General features: G+C 39.1%; 1 protein-coding gene across 1 annotated transcript in view; it reads right to left on the bottom strand.

Annotated features, from left to right (window-relative positions):
• The window catches only part of SVIL (supervillin), a 63,005-nt gene extending 56,243 nt beyond the window's left edge, over window positions 1–6,762 (bottom strand). The window contains 4 exon segments of the mRNA XM_086614852.1: window positions 99–783; window positions 1,199–1,350; window positions 1,480–1,537; window positions 6,710–6,762. Coding sequence (XP_086470978.1) covers window positions 99–783; window positions 1,199–1,350; window positions 1,480–1,487 — 845 coding nt within the window. The 5' untranslated portion in view covers window positions 1,488–1,537; window positions 6,710–6,762.
• Window positions 6,763–17,067: the final 10,305 nt, after the last annotated feature.

Consider the following 17,067-nt stretch of genomic DNA (forward strand, 5'->3'; position numbering starts at 1 on the left):
AAGGTAATAAACACATTCTCATAAATACTGTAGACACTGATGCAGAAAGTGATTGAGATAAAGGAATCTACCATACAAACAATAAAAATCTTGCTTACCTTTGTCTGATGTTACTGTGCAAGGGTTGGTCATTCTGCAAACGGATTGGTGAGGCTGCCCGCTTTGGTGAAGAAAGGGACTCTCTGGGGGTTTGTTTTGGTGATATTGGCACTTCGTTACAGGAGGAAGATTCTCGTCCAGAAAGTGAAAGGGAGAGAGAACTATCCAAGGTTGCTGAAGGGTCTGAAGCCTGTCTAATGGCACTCTCATCATCCACTTTTCTATCACTTTTTTCATTTGAGAGGTCTTCTTTATCTGGAACACCATCTTTTTCATGGGCGGAGTACTCTTTGGATTCAGAAATCACACTCTTTGACTCCTTCATCTCAGTCCTGGACAAATACAGGGAGCCACAGTCCTTGTTTTCATCATCTTGCCTTTCACTTTTCACTCCCTTTCTTTCCATGCTGTCAGGATCTTTCCTTGCTCGTGTATATCTGGATGAGTAGTCAGAATCCAAATCAGAATCAAGAGATAATCCATATTTTTCTGCCAGCTGGCGCCGCCTCTCTGCCTTGTACCTAGCTATTCTTTCTGCTTTTGACTCTAGTTCCTGGACATCCATGTTTCCTGTACTATACAAGGGCTCTGTATTACCTCCTGTGATTTCTGCTCGGTATCTGGATGATCTGGCTTGTTTTTCTACAGAAGAATCTGAAGTTTCCTCCTCTTCATTTGATCTTCCTGTCAAAAGTGCAACATATATGAGCAAGTCCATCCCACAACTTCGAATATCCTACCCACCATTCACATCGAGTGAACTAAAAGCTTCTCATTTTCTTAGAAATCAAAGTGTACTAGTGACTGCACAGACACATCACATGTTTGCACTTATGTTTCCAAAAGCCCATATAAATGATTAAGAAATGCGTATTAGTTAGAATTCTGTAAGAGTCTCATATCAAATTATTGTCGTTTTAAAACAATATGGACGATCAATCTTGTTCAAGTAAGACAACTGGAGAATTAAAAGGCAAGTAAAAAAAAAACCCTGACCACAGCTCTTCTATAAAACTCTTCTCCATGTACGGCACAAATGATAGGGTAGTAAACAGGAAGTAATTCAGCAATGCAAGATTGACTGATACATACTACTTACCTAAGTGGGGACTGTATGGGTCAGTTGCACGCATGTATCTTGGTGTATCTTCCTCTAGTAAACGGTGTGTGACTGATCCTGGACAGTTTTGTAGAAGCATAGGTTGGGTGTCATTTTCAATTCCCTCTAAGCGTCTAGCTATTCTTTCTTTTCTGAAAAAGATATGAGAAATGTGAAATCTGACATCTTTGAAGATCTGAGGGGAGAGTTGCTAAGAGAGGAGGTAACAAAACAAGCTGTGTGTTTTGTTATACAGGCCAAAGACTTTTTTTTTTTTTTACCTTTTCATTTCCAAAAAATCTTGGTTGTTTGGTTCAAACAGTTTTCTTAATTCTGAAACTGAGACAACAAAAGATTATACAGTTATAAGCTACTAAGTTTCAGAAACTCACAGAAACTTGCTAAAATGATTTAGAATAAGAAGGAACAGACAAGTTAAGAGGTTTGAAATGGCTTTTGTTGGGGAACAAACATTTTCCTTTTGTTTTCCTTTTATTAAGCTTGTGTTGTCAAAAGTGTATTAGGCACATAGGTGTAAACACCAAGGAGTCCTCCCCTCCAGGTACTTCCAGGCTAAGCTAGAATCTGCTATGCATCCTAGCAGTTTTCAAGATCTGGTATAAACTGGGCAAGTGGTATTCTGATTAGCCGAGGTCAAGCTTACACGCTGTAGTAACCACTTTCAGAACCAGATTGTATGGAATTAGTGCTCACTCTGTCTATGCAAAGCTTGGGGACATTGTTTAAAGAGAAACAGTGTCCCTTATACCTTACTTTCCTTCATTCCCTTATACTGAGCAAATCCCAAGAATCCCAGTGACTCATGGTTGGAGTGAAAATTATCATGTACCTTCATGATACTCCTGCATGGTTAATCACACTCTACTTTGCTTATTTTCCCTTGTAGTTTTAATTGGATATCCTTTCCTTCTCTCCCCCTAAACTGTTTGGTGGGTGTTATGTGCTAGTAGACAGCTGTCACAGTTCACAAATAGTGAACCAACAGGAGGCATGACAGATGAAGTAATTCCTATATATAAAAAACATATGTGCACAGTTATCAGTAATGTTTGCAAACCACGCTGGAGCAGTGAGTGCTACATAAACAAGTGTGGTGTGACTTCTAATCACCAAGAAGAGAAACCACCGAGGCTGTCAAAGGATGCAGTGAACTGAGGGTGCAGGGGTGCCTAACAAACCCTTACTCAGATACCCCCCCCATATCATTGTCTTGGCAAAGATGTGGTGCTAAAAGCAGTGTGTGCCTATTTTGATGCAACACACCTCTGGGGTTCTGATCCTGTTGACCCGGGGATCAAAAGTTAAAGGAAGTTAAAGTCTACAGCCTGCTAAATAAGTCAAATCAGCCCTACATTGCCATCAGAAATGCCTGATGAGTCAGAAGTGTCTAGTAGACACTGTTCCACACCACCTCAGAAGCAAATCTATCCGCTTTTTTTTCCCTACCAAACTTCATCGCTCTAGATACTTAGAAGATAAACACTACTGAAACACCACCCTTTTAAAGGTCAGATGCACCTTTTCTCCATTTCCTCTACTGCAAGAATGTACATGCACAGCTAAATCAGGGTTTCAGCTTAGTTGACATGACTACAGTAAGCTTCCTGGATATAACACCAGTGCTCACACCTCATAGATACAAATATATACTATTGTCATGAGCTGTCATATCAAGCTTACGTGCTGAAAAGTCACTAGGACTCCAGGTAAAATGTCTTGGATCAGCAGGAATGAATGTATTCTGATCATGACTAGTCAGAGAAGCAAATGAATGAGGTATGAATATAGTGTCTGAGGCTACAGATGAGTGCCTACCAAGCATGTGCGATTAACAGGGGAAAGAAACGAACTGGGCCACTCTCCAAAACAACTCCTTTAGTCTACATTTTTACAGAAAGCAGACTCAAGCTATCTGCTTCAATTTCTCAAGCCAGGTTAGCTCAGATTGTAATTACACCATGCATAAAATCTAATAACTACACATTTGATGCAACTAGCAATGCAAAGTAGCTAAGCATGCAGCTACTTAACAGTGCTAACCCAAGTGACATCTCTTCCATGCCTAGCTTCAGCATCTGCAGCAAAGCAGATTGAAGCCTACACTGTTGACCAAGTTGACAGTGCAAGATAGCCACCAAAAGTCAGCAGACTCCAGGCACAGATCTCTAGAGATGAATGGGAACTGGACTTGGGTAATGCACAATTTGCATCCTGAACTAACACCAAAGCAAGATGAGCCCTTATGTTGTGTTTTCTAGACTTTTCTCTCAATGCATGAGCAGTTCCCGCTGCTGCCCTACCTACTCAAGCTGTGCTAGCAGTGGAACTGTACTAATAGAGAACTTATCCATATGAAACCAGCCTTCATCTCACACTCACAGCAAAGGAAATGATTTCTCATAATACTTTGGTCTCACCTCTGCCAAATCTACTTCTGTTTAAGTTTGTTCCTCTGGCTACTAGAGTTTTTCTGTTCCATTGTTGGCTATACATACATAAAATGGTCAAAATAAAATGCATAACTGTTCTGCCACTTCAGACAGGTCAAAGGCCTCCACAAACTCACAGTTAATAAAACTACATTCCATTCAAATCCTGATCATTTTTCTCCCTAGTCACCAATTTATACAGTCCCTAAAACCATCACCAGAGAACAGGTACACCGCTTTAGTAAATCTCCAAAGCATAGCTTCACATACTGAAGTCATACAGGGGTTTTTTTTCCCCCAAAAAAGGAAACTTGACTATAAGACGTCTGCTGATAAGAAATGTGGAACATCCAAAGAACTCCCAGCAGCAGTAGCTCAACACCCTCTTGCTGAAGTTCCACAGATTCTACTACCGCTTTGCAGTCCTAAAAAGAGCAGTGGCCTTACGAAGCATCTCTCCAACACCTCACACAAGAGGGGACAAAAATAGCATGGGACTACTCTATGCTGCCTTACACTTTTTCCACACTTGAGATGCCAGACGGTAATTTCAGCCAGGATGGCCAACACCTGCAGAGCTTTTTTCTGAAAACGGTTTCAGCAATATTCTTCATCTGGGGAGGCAGGAGAAAGAAGCACCAAAAAAAAGGCAAAAAATGAAGATAAAATGCAGGAAGTCTTCGACTCTAGTGATTTCTTTTCGCTGAACAAAATATTTGACTTCGAAACATCAAAGTCAGTTGAAGAAATTTCGCTCTTAAGGGCACTGCTTGGTCATTGTAAGCTTAGTTGACTGGGTTTCTCTTTTTTAGTTTGCAGATTTAAATATGTTGGTGTCAATTTCCCATCTGTTCATGGGATGTTTTTCCACATGACCATCAGAAACTAAACATTTCAAAGACACCCATGACAACATTAAAGAATAACAACACTTCTACCTAGAAATTACACAAAAAATCTGATTCAGCACACAAGAAAGGACTAAGAAGCTTAAAATAATTAATTTCACAGTAAAAGCTCCTTATCTAAGTTACTTCATGCCAACACACTTTGTAAGCATTGTTGGTCAGTATAGTTAAGGGCAACAGGAAGAACAGGCACAATTCAGGAACAGCCCTGAACTTCAGCATTTTTTCAGGACGTTGAGCACGATGCTTATGATAGGATATCTTCTATGGTAGGCTGTCAAGAGGCATCTTAATTTTAGTAACTATAGAGCTCCTGAGCAGACTTTACCTTTTAACAACAGTATTTAGCAAAAGCAGTATTGTTCCATGTCTCATCCCAGAATAAAAAATGAAAGTACATTTGGAGTGTACCTTATAAAACTCCTTAAATTTAAGTGTTTAAAAAAACTCCTTAAATTTAAGTGCGAGATTTCTTATAGAATTCAAAAATCTTTCAGAAACATTTGTTACAGAATATAAATATGCTTTTGCTGAACGCCTTCTTTGATAACAGCACAGGTGATACATGTTGTTAAAGTTGCAGGCATGTGACAGTTTTATTTTTAAAATACAGAAGTTGTAAAAACTAATGAAGCCTTCCAAAGGTCCCTAGTAGAAAGCAATATATTTGTGAAGCCAGAATAGACATGGATCTCAAGTTTACCTGCCAGAGGCTTGACTTCTCAGAGATGGCAAATAATCATTGTAACGCAGGTATATACATCTTCATTTTGAGGATGATTTAACACAATAGCGAAGCCTACCAGTCTTATTCCTACCTCCTCCTCTCCTCACCCAGAAAGATGATGGTCTACAAAGCAGGTTGGAGAAGCATTTATCTTCTGCTTATGCTAGCAGAAGCATACTAACATGTTCAATGCTTAACTGCAGGCAGCAATGTGTGAGGCTTCAGCTAGGCTCTTTGAACCTCAGTTCAGTCTGTATCAGTTGAAAATTAAATACCTTCCTCTGATTTTCCAACATGTGCAAATCTGGATCAAAGTTGGGCCCTAGATCGGACAAATAACCTGGATTTTCAGAAAGCATTTGGCCTCAAGTAGCCCCCTCATAATGTAACCATCGGCTCCCACTGTTGACTTTTTCTTAAGTCTGGTACACACTAAATCTGATGCCTTTATTACAAGAATAACTTCTTAGGAAATAGAGACATCTTAGAATAGAAATTAGTTCACTGAGAAGCAACTTTCAGAGAAGGTTTCTCAAGTGAAAGCTCTCACAGTTAACTTGTTGGCCAGCGTGACTGGAAGGCTAAGTATATGGAATAATGAGGGACTCTGCAACAAATGACACTAAAAGAGCAAGCCGGTTTCTTTATGTTGGGATTAGTGCATCTAGCCTTGTAGTTTGTCTGAAAAGGGTAAAAATACCATCAGAACACACACAGTTTTAATCAAAGTTCTGAGACTCACAAGATACCTGAGTGAAGGGAACATCTTTATGCCAGTTACACATAGTTTTTCAGTTGAATGTCACCCTTTACTGGTCAAGAACTATTTCCAGGCAGATTCTGATTTCCTCTAAATAATTCAAGAGAATTAACTCTCACCTCTACCTCAACAGTGTCAAAAGATACAGACGGAATTGATGTTTTCTTCATAAGTTATCCAGACTAAGACAGAAGTTTAAAAAAAATGAGATCTCCAAAATGAGATCCTCAAACCCGTATGTAGTGCAGGTCCTTTACCATGCAAGACTAAAATTCAGTGTGTAGTCAATTGGTTATGCAAGCACAGAGATTCTATCAACCACCAAAGGGTACTGGAAAGAGCTGTGACTAATGCCAAGTTAATACCTTTGAATTCAGTATTAATATAGCTGTACAGAGAAACCTCTCTGCAGTTTTGAATTTCAACTACTTCTTAACCAACTGAAAACTATGTAAACAAAGCTGAACTTTATGAAGCAGGGATGTAACAGGGCCTTGTAGAAGAGCCTTATGGTTCATCCCCTATGCATTCTTCACAGGGAAAAGAAAACTCCTTTACAAAACATCTGTGCCTAAGTGATTTTAACTGTGCCTTGCATATGCATAGACTAAACTTCACATGCTGTTAGAGTACCACTTGTGTTCATAATATTTCTCCCTTACCTACCTTTTGGAAGTACTGCTAAGAGATTAGCATCAATATCCTTTGTGCTGTTTGCAAGTTCTTCTTTATCTTCAAATGAGAACTCCTTCTGAAAACTGAAAGCAACATCTGGTTAACAGAACCGTGAATGTTTCTGCTACAAATCAAATAAAGCCAAGATGTAACCAATTTACTGCAAAATAGTCTAACAGAGATACCAAAGAAAATATTTTCCATAAGAACAAAATAAGAAATAATCCCAAGACACTCACAAAGCCAAACCTAACATAATTTCAAACTTGTTTGGAACTGACTGTGACACATCTTTGCATTAATTTACTGACCAAAGACTGCCTTCAAAATGCTCTACTAGCAATTACATTTGAAATAATCTGTATTGAATGATTCCCCATAAATACTACAACATATTTCATCAAATGCAGTACTGTATGTATACTCCACCTAGAAGCCTTCTGCACAGCTGCCCTATTGCTGTTACTGCACTGATCTCTGATCTTACACGGCTTATAATACACTACTACGAGCAGCAGATCACTCAGTTTTACATCTTGTCTTTTCAAAGCAAAAAAAAGCCCATTTAGATGAGACAAAAATATTTCTTTAAATATGTTCATCAAATACACAAATTTTAACTGTAAAATGTAGGTATCATAATGGTCTAAAGTAGATACTAACTGTCTACAGAGTTTTTGGAGGAAGTGTTCCTCCTTGTGGGTAAATCAAGTGAGATTTTTCTCTTCACTTATTTAAAATAGAAAGAGAACTGCTGTCTTCTGCAGTTATGACTTCTAAACTCTCCCAATCAGGCATAATAAAACTTATACCATAGTATTAAAACCTTTAGTAAACTTTTTTTAGACAAGGTGTAACAGACACACATTCCCACAGTGATGCTAGGCTCTTGTTTTGCCCTGTAGTGATGTGCCATATGATTTTCTGTCATTCTGATAAGTCAAATTGCACAGCCTTACTGTTGAAAAATCCTTCCTTAGGACAGTTTTTAAATGGCTTTTTAAGAATTGAATACCTTAATCAAGGGTATTTGGCTTAGAAAAGGAAAAAAATAGTAAAAAAAAAACCACCACAATTCCTTACTTACTATTCCAAAATACTATTTCTCATTGAAAAGTTTTAACTATAATGACTAATAACATTTTACATGAACTCCAAGAAGTATTTGCTTCTTTATAATTTATAAATAACATTCCTTTGTATGAAAACATTGAGGAGAGAATAAAACTCTTGAAATGGCAATAAAGAAACTGGCTGTGTCACATGCAGGCACCAAGCCACCTGCTGCAAATCATCTCCAACAACTGCACTTACAGAAATTATTCCAGGTACTGCCAAGAAAAGCAATGTTAGCACTACAGAAAATCACAAATAGAAGACGAAGAGTTGCAATAAGCTGTCCATTACAGAAAACTGTGTATCCTTACAGGGCAAAAACCACTTTAACGGAATTAAAATCCAAATAAAATAGTAACACAGCAGCTACAAACAAACAGGTGTGTGTGTCATCTGAGACTGGGCAGAGACTCAGAGAGTTAACTGCATGTTTCTATATGCCTAACCCCACATTGCAAACACTTGCAATTCTTATTAGCTTCAAGATATGTTATTTCTTGCAGACACAGCTTCTGGAGAACCACTAGGGTGGAGAGACTCACAGTTACCATCTGAAAGCAGTTTCTGCTCCTTTGGCTGAGGCTGAGTTTGAAAAATGTGAACGATACCGGTCTAAGGCTATAAAAGAAAACCAAAATTATTTTGTCAAATCAATTTGATTATTTAAGACTTCCCTCAAAAGTGCTGAGTGATCCAGCTCATGACTTTTGAATACTGGGCTTTATTTAGCAGCATCTCCAATTGCTTCCATAATGCTTGTGGCAGTGCAGCACCTTAAGTTTACATAAACATGGGACTCTGTACAGAAAAGCATTCACTCATACAGTAAAATCCTTCTTCAAATTAACCGTGCACTAACTTCCACAACTAGGCCTCAGTCCCACATGAATTTCCAAGAGTAAAATCATAGAATCATAGAACGGTTTAGGGTTGCAAGGGACCTCAACAATTGCCCCTTGTCCTATCACTACACGCCCTTGTAAAAAGTCCCTCTCCAGCTTTCCTGTAGGCCCCCTTTAGGTACTGGAAAGCTGCTATAAGATCACCCCAGAGCCTTCTCTTCTCCAGGCTGAACAGCCCCAACTCTCTCAGCCTGTCTTCATAGCAGAGGTGCTCCAGCCCTCGGATCATCTTTGTGACCCTCCTCTGGACCCGCTCCAGTACCTCCATGTCCTTCTTGTGTTGGGGACTCCAGAGCTGAACGCAGTATTCCAGGTGGGGTCTCACGAGAGCTGAGTAGAGGGGCAGAATCACCTTCCCTCGACCTGCTGGCCACACTTCTTTTGATACAGCCCAGGATACGATTGGCTTTCTGGGCTGCCAGTGCACATTGCCGGCTCATGTTGAGCTTCTCATCAACCAGCACTCCCATAAAATCATACCTAGTAGGACTGGCACTAGCCTGGCGTTCTAAAAAGAATAGTACTATTGGATTGCTTGTGAATCCTCAACACACTTAAATACTGTAAACTAGTTAGGTTCACTCCTGCCCCTTCCTCCCAATTCCAGGGAGTGCCAGGGACTCTGAAGCCAGAGACCCTCTAAACCCAGTCCAAATGTTTTTCACTAGGTTTCCATCAATTTGTTCTTGTGCCAGTGCTGTTGGTTACCTTACTTATGTTTCTTGACAGAAGTTTTCCACAGATTCCTCAAGACAGGGTCTCAGTTTTTATGATTATCTGTAAAAATACTCTCTACCTGTTCCAGTTTTACGTTGCCTTTTTTGTATACAGTGTTCAGAATTGGACAGTCTTGATTCCAGACCTGGGTCTTAGCAGTGTCTTACAAAAATAGGAATTTTAATAGAGAAAGCATTATTATACAACTAGCCAGATAACTGTTGGGATGTACCACACATTTGCCTTTTTACAACTACATCATTTTGGTTGCTCCACCCTGCATGAGAAACTAATATGTCAAGGCTTTGCTTTTATCAGTTGTAAGTGACAGAAAAACTTATCAGCCTCCAATGCACGACTGTGCACTTAATATTATCACTTTATATCCCTCTTCTATTACTCCTCAAGGTCATCTGGTTCTTCCTGTATGTGAGCTCCCTCCTCCTTTGCATTGAGGGTGGCTTCCAACCTTTGCTCACCAGTAGATTTCATTAAAATACTTTTAATAACCCCAGACTTCTTAAGCTTAACCCTTGCAGGGCTATGTGGCATCACAGGTTATCTGCTTTGTGAAGGTCCCTTCACAGTTTCCCTTATGCCCTCATTTTCCATTTCCCTCTGGACTGACTGTCAACTTCTGTTTATTTATTTTTAAATAATTAACTATTTTCATATACCGACTATTTTATCCACAATGGAGGAGTTTTTGCTCTCTCTCTTGCAAAGCTGCAGGTGCCATTGCTTGTTTTAAATATTTGCACATTAGAAACACAAAATGTTTTAAACCGATGTATCAATTACATTGCTTTAACTTGCACAGAGAATTCAGAGACAGCACAGTTCTGAAGATGATATAGTCAAGCCAAACAATTGGGTATTTATAGATATATACATAAAATTAGTTCTAAAAATGAAAGTAGGCATATTTAGGACATGTCACAGTATTCAACAAGAACATTCATTAGGAATCTAAATTGAGTTGGAACAATGTTAAAGCAAATCCAAATAGTAAAAAAAAAAAAAAAAAAAAAAGAGAAATAAAAAAGAGTCAGGACACTACTCATAGGGTTTTTAAAAAAATATGCTCCTAGGTAATTCCTCAACAAAAATTTCCTTTTTCCTCAAAGGGTTCTATCCAAATGGCTCCCTGCTTTATTAGTTTCCCTGCTAAAGCAGCAGTTGCAGCAACAATTTAGTTGCTTAAGCAAAATCACACAGTCAGACTTGGATTGCCAAGTGTATTGGACCTTCAAACTCATCCACGACCCTGTTCTACAAGTATCACAACCGCGTCTACTCACCCTTGCTTAATTTCTCAAGTTATGCTATAAATCTAGGTGCAGATTCCGAGCAGCAGGACTAGGAGTATCTACAATTCACAGCTAGGCTATGCACATTCATTATTAAAATAATTTAAGGCATACTTCAGCTTCTCTATATGAAAAAAAAAACCCAAACAATTCGGAAGTTTGCAAGAATTCTTTCTTCTTGAAGTCCCTATTAAATCTGGATACTGAAAGCAGAACTTCTTCCTTTGCTTGCCTGAAATATAGCCTGTGATTATGGTTCACGGAATGCAATCAACAGCATGAGGTCCCAACGAGTTTGTTTCACACAGAATTTGTGTGTGGTTTGGCCTCAGGCTCCCAAGAAAATCATTATAATCTTCAATGTTCAGGAATTCATATGATTCCTATTAAAACACAGACAACAATATTTGACAACCTCAATAGTTTTTCTTTAAAAACCATGTATAACGTGGCATTTGTAGATTATTTGACAGTCTCAGTAGTTATACTGTTCTTATAGCTTTCAAAGTAAGTGTGGGCTGCTTCTATACATCAGGGATTCCAGGCTGAAAATTTCATCTGCTGCTGCAGCAGCAGCATACAATTTCTAAATAGCTGTCCCACTAACCTAGTTACATTCCTGAAAGCTAGCAAAAGTTTGATCCAAATGCCACTGGTAACACCGCCTTGCCATCCGGATTAAAGCTATAGGATATACTGAGATTTTCTGATTGAAACACGAGTGAAAATCCACTTGTATAGCTGCCAGCTAGGTGCTTGGCGTTCATTTTTCTTCTCTTTCTCTACTTCTAAGAGAATTTCCTTCCTGGACTCATATGTAAAAGGTCCATTGTACATTAATATTCTTCTCTACTGCTCTCATTTCTACTTTCCCTACTTGCCTTCCATAACACAATGCACTGTTACACCTATGCATTGTGTTAACACCTGTTGCCTCCATCACTCTACAGTACCTAAGAAACAACATGACAGGGAATCAGATGCGCTCCAGAAAGTGTGCATTGGACTGAAAAGATGCTTGCAAATGTAAGCCTGAGTGCCTGAGGCTGGTGGATTCCTGTGCAGCTGAGCCAACAGAACAGCTGGTTGCTCAAGCAAGAGTCAGTTCCCAACTCCCTGACCTCCTCTACGTGCCATTATGAATGAGTCCAGCAAGCACAAAGGTGGACATCAAAAAGCAGTGAGGATAAGAAGAGAGGGAATGTGACCTATCACCTTGCTTAACTGTAAACTGTATCCCCTTAACTCAGTGTTGTGGAGCCGTGCCCGAAGATTGCTGCACAAGGCAGCACGGCCCTGCAAGGAAGCAGCAACGTCACCTCTCTATTCATCTCTGCAGTGTCCCCCTCCCATGTGCTGACAAAGCTTTCTGCACGGCTGTATAATTAATTCACCCACTTCAGCCACCTGCTTTTTCAGACATCAGTTTTCCAAGCCAGTTCACTAAACATCTGTACTGCCTCCGTGCCATGCAAGGAAAAACGGGCATTGCTGTGGCAGGAGGCTCAGTGCAGAGTGGGACTCTTCCCTTAGCAATGCCAGCTATACATTTTCACATTACTTAAGAGGCAGTTGGTATTTTCAATACCTGTTCAGAGCATCTGCTTTATGCTAAAGCTTGGTCCTGCGAGAGGACCAGTAGTCATTTTCCCTGACAAAAGAATAAACGTAGATTCAAGCACTGACTGCAAGTTACAATCGTGCAACCAGTCATCTTCACTGGGCAAGAACTTGACCTTACCTTAACGCTCTCTTCCTTTGGAGCAATCGCGAAGGTTTAAATCTGACTGAGTTTTCTTTGTCAAAATCTGCGAAATGAAAAAAAAATAACACATCATAGTGAAGATGCTTTAATAATAGGGAATTTTTAGGAAATTAGATTATAGTTTTCAATCACAGTCCTTTTCCACTTGAAAAGACCAGACAAAGGCCTTCCCTATAGTCAATGAGCATAAGCTGGCATGTCCAAGATGGTCATAAACCAAATCCTTGCAAAAACGAGTACAGACAGTAAACATATCCAAAGCACAACATTTTATGGAACTGCCATGTTCTAATCCCAGTATTCATGGTGTAGCACTGTAGCCTGGGGCTAGACTTTAAACTCCTTGACTCAGTTTTCCAACTTATAAAACATATGGTGGACGTGTTTATGAAGCACTCTGCAAATGAGAAATGCAGCAAGCAGCAAGAGCCTTTTTGGCTGCAACCTAGCAGTATTATAAAAACTGCATATTCACTGCACAAGTCGGAGATGCCCAGCTGAGGATCTGCTGCAACAACAGTATTTACCATCCATGACAGAAGCACTTCTGAAGGTTGTCTACTGTTTGGAAGCTCTCATTTTTTTCTGAGCAGCCTTAGAACATGCTCACTTTCAGAGAGGAACACGTGTTCACACCGAGCGCAGATGCAGTCTTATATTCAAAAAGTATGTACTACAAAGCCACTAGTTCCCAAACCTTTGTGAACCATAACAAATAATGGGCAATCTCCCCTCTCTCCCCTCCTAGGTTTAACTTTCTCATTTCTGCAGGCAAAAGCACCATCAGAGGGTCTAAACAATGACCAATGGCAAGGAGGATCAGTGCTCCAAGTACCAGCTCCCTCCACTCAGCAACGGGGATGCTCTTAAGAGACCTTAGAGAACTGCTAGCCAGGAAGCAAAGAAGCACCTGGAGTGTGACAGCTGTTGAAAAACACATCAAGCTACTAATAATTTACTCCCAATGGCAAAATTGTCTTCCGTCTTCATCTGTATTAAGTCAACTACCCCAAGACCCTAAATTAATAAACAATGGGTCACTGACGCAGTGTTTGTTTTATTTTTCGAAGACAGACCTGAATATTACACAACCTGGACCTCAGAATGATTCAAAAGCAGCAACTTCCCTTTTACTCAACCTCAGAACTGAGATTTAACTATTTCAAAGAGCAGCTAACTGGCAAAAAAAAATATTTTTTGTTTACACAAAATATTTTAAAATTTTATTTTTGCAGAAAGGGTTTAATGAAACTTATTATAGCTGACAACATGAGTCTCAATTTAGAGAATGTATCTTTTGTCTGTGCTTCTCAAAACTGTTCACCCTCCTGCACTCTTCCACTTCTGTCTGCCAGCCCTCCAGGTAAACAAATTTTAAAAAACCAAACCAAACAAAAACAAAAGACGAAGAAAAGCTTGATAAAGAGGCTTAAAACGTGCAATAAGGCATTTTTGAGGCATCTGCAACAAGTCACTGCAGATTTCAAGTAGCTTTGCTAACAGCACTCTTCCACTTTAAAAGGCAACTTTTTCCTGTTTTTGTTAACATTCATTTTCTCCTTCCAAGTAAAAGGAGAATAAAGCACAGAGATTACACAGAAACATCTTGTTAGATTAAAACAGTACTATAAGAAAAACAGTATGAATGGTATATAAATCATTATATTTTACACTACAACACTAAAACGAATGCTCCATGCCATAAGTATCCTCTAAAAAGGCCAGATTTACATTACTATGAGAGGAGTATGCAATAACTTAAAAAGCCCAGCTCAGTATCAGCTTAGTTAATCAGAACCAGGCCATATCTTAAATTTATAGCCGTTCTAACAGGATACAACCCATCCTATAGTTTTTGGCATTAAAAACAGCTGTCCACCATGAAACCACAAGTAGACCACAGAGAAATTCTCCCTATCCTAGCCAAAACTGGAGAGGGGATATGAGAAGGGAAGAAAGTAGCTTTCATTGCTTCCCTGGGAGAAGGGAGGCTAAGAGGGGGCACATAAGCCGGTCTGATTCTTGCTACCCATTAAGTACATTCAGCAACATTCATACATACCACCATCTATAATGCCTCAAAAACATCTTAAAACCTTGCTGTATTTCACAGGGCAAGCTCTTCTTTCTCCTCCCTCCCAAACATAAAAAACCCAGCCAGACAATTATATTCTGGTTCACAGTTTTGATATTGCATGTGTTTCCTCCTGTTCAAATTAAACCCCATGTGGAAGGATTAAAGCCCAATAAAACAAACTTACTACAATATGGAAGTCTTAAAATTAAATACAAACACAGAAGAAAAAGTAAAACGACTCTGCTTCAAAGAAAATAAATATGCTCACAAGAGAAACATCAGTTTAATATAGTCTTAATTCAATGGTTAATTTAAAGAAAAAAAACACCCTCACAGGATCTGATACACAAAAGGAAAATCTTTGCAACAGTATTTTGTTCCTTCTTTCACTGAAAATTCTGAACATGCTCATAGCCATATTAAAACAATTGTAAATATTTGTACTTAATATTAAGAGTATATTTAATGAAGTGTAAATCAAACTTGCTCACAAGTTTAACCATTTGTTCAGTCTACTCCCCCTCCCTCTTAGGCACAAACTAACAGATAAAACCACTATCCATAGTTTAACATATAGGAAACGAAAAATGTTGCATTTAAAAAAGAAAAAAGTAGATGCAGCCTTCCAGTGTTACTTAGTATATTTAAAGGCCCTAAGTCGGTGGCAAGCTAAGCTAATTAAAAGATCCATCTAATCGGATCTTTCAAAAGTGTCCTTTAGGAAATAATGAAATAGCCGAGGTGACTAACTGCATACTGATTGCTAAAGTAGCTAATGTAGCTGCAGAAGAGCCAGTCAAATAATATTTACACACGCATGCATATATACGAGAGAGAGTAAACACACACAAACGAACTGCATTTTCTTCTATCGACTTGGAACTCTTACCTTGCTCCTCAGAGTATTTAACATTTCCCAAATAGCTGGAGATCCAAGGATTTCTGAACATGGTTGCACAAACAAAGGATTCGGCAAAGAGAAACTACAATAGCAGCTAATTCTCAACCAGCCACAGCCCTAGGCCTGTCTTAGCAATATCGTGTAGAGATTTTTCATAGCACAGGACTGGAGCTGTCAGGCTATCGCGTCCCAGGGAGTACAGTAAATGCACAGCAATAGGCTGCAAGCTGGAGCAGCTCAAGCCAGTAATCAGATTACAAACAGAAATTAGGCACATGAATGCTAAAACAGATTGGGCAATAGTGATTGGGAGATTTATAATATTACCACTTCAAAGATCCAGCCAAATCACACATTATATTCCTGCAAAATGAATGCAGAACCCCTAAATCCTCATAGTTTAAAAAAAAATAAAAAATAAAGAGAGAGAGAGAGAGAAACCTCCAAGAGGAGGAATAATTCCTTCATCCCTCTAATCAGGACAAACTGCAATGCTTGCTTAAGAAAAACAGCATCCAGGCTGCCAAAAAAAAATGGACTCAGTTAATCATATCATTATGCTAAACGTTTTGCCTAGCTATTAGTTGGAATGCTTAAAACAGACAAGATTTATGGATAACATATGAACAAATTTACTAGTGGGGGTGGGGATTTAAAAACAGACACCACAGCTCCAAATATTTTAATATGAGACAGAAGGTGTAAAATTGTGAAAAAGTACTGTCTAGCTACCATGTTTTTTATTAAACAGATTTTAGATTGAAGAGTTGGAAGCCTTTATAGTACTTTTTAAAAGTCTGGAAGTATTTGTTCAAAACGGTGCAATAACCCTGGCTCATTCTTCCACACTGACCTACCTGATCATTTAACTCACACACAAGCATTAAGTATGTGATTGAAACAGGTCCATGCACTTAACCCCATCCACCCAAAGGCAGTAACTGCCTACTAGCTTCCCTCCAACACACTTCTTCCCTTCAAAAATATTTCAACTAGTATCTGTAGAAAACTCACCACAAGGCTAGGGTTGTCAGGACCATGAAAAGGTAGCCTAGAAACACAGGACTGAAGTTCTTGGCTTTTCTTACCTGTTTTTATGGTAACTGATATGACAGGACCCTGATCCATGCTGGGAACCTCTATGTACAGGCAAAATACAAGCAACAGTGCTGTGAAAGAGACTGCTTAATCACAAGCAAAAAAATATAACCTATCAAAAACCTATTAATTTCTGTTGGCTCACCAGGAAGTTGTATTTAACCTGTCTAGGTCACCAAAACACTGCTTTTCATGCTAACAAGTTCTTGCAATGGATAGAAGAACATACACTCTATCTCGTCTAACACCTCTGCAATTTGTATTCATTTATTTATTTTAAAACATGAATAACGTTGGAGTCACCTTAGCCAAAACACCCTTTATCAGCTGATCTTTCAACAGTCCAGAGCTCCCTGGAACGAGAGTCACCAACACATGGAACATGGCTTTGAAGTCTCTGACTCACCAAGTAATATCCTCAGTTCAGAAATATTTGCTAGTACGTACAACATTCTTCCTTGCC

Source organism: Tauraco erythrolophus, chromosome 7 (genome assembly GCF_009769465.1).
Source record: "Tauraco erythrolophus isolate bTauEry1 chromosome 7, bTauEry1.pri, whole genome shotgun sequence".
Classification (NCBI taxonomy): Eukaryota; Metazoa; Chordata; class Aves; order Musophagiformes; family Musophagidae; genus Tauraco; species Tauraco erythrolophus.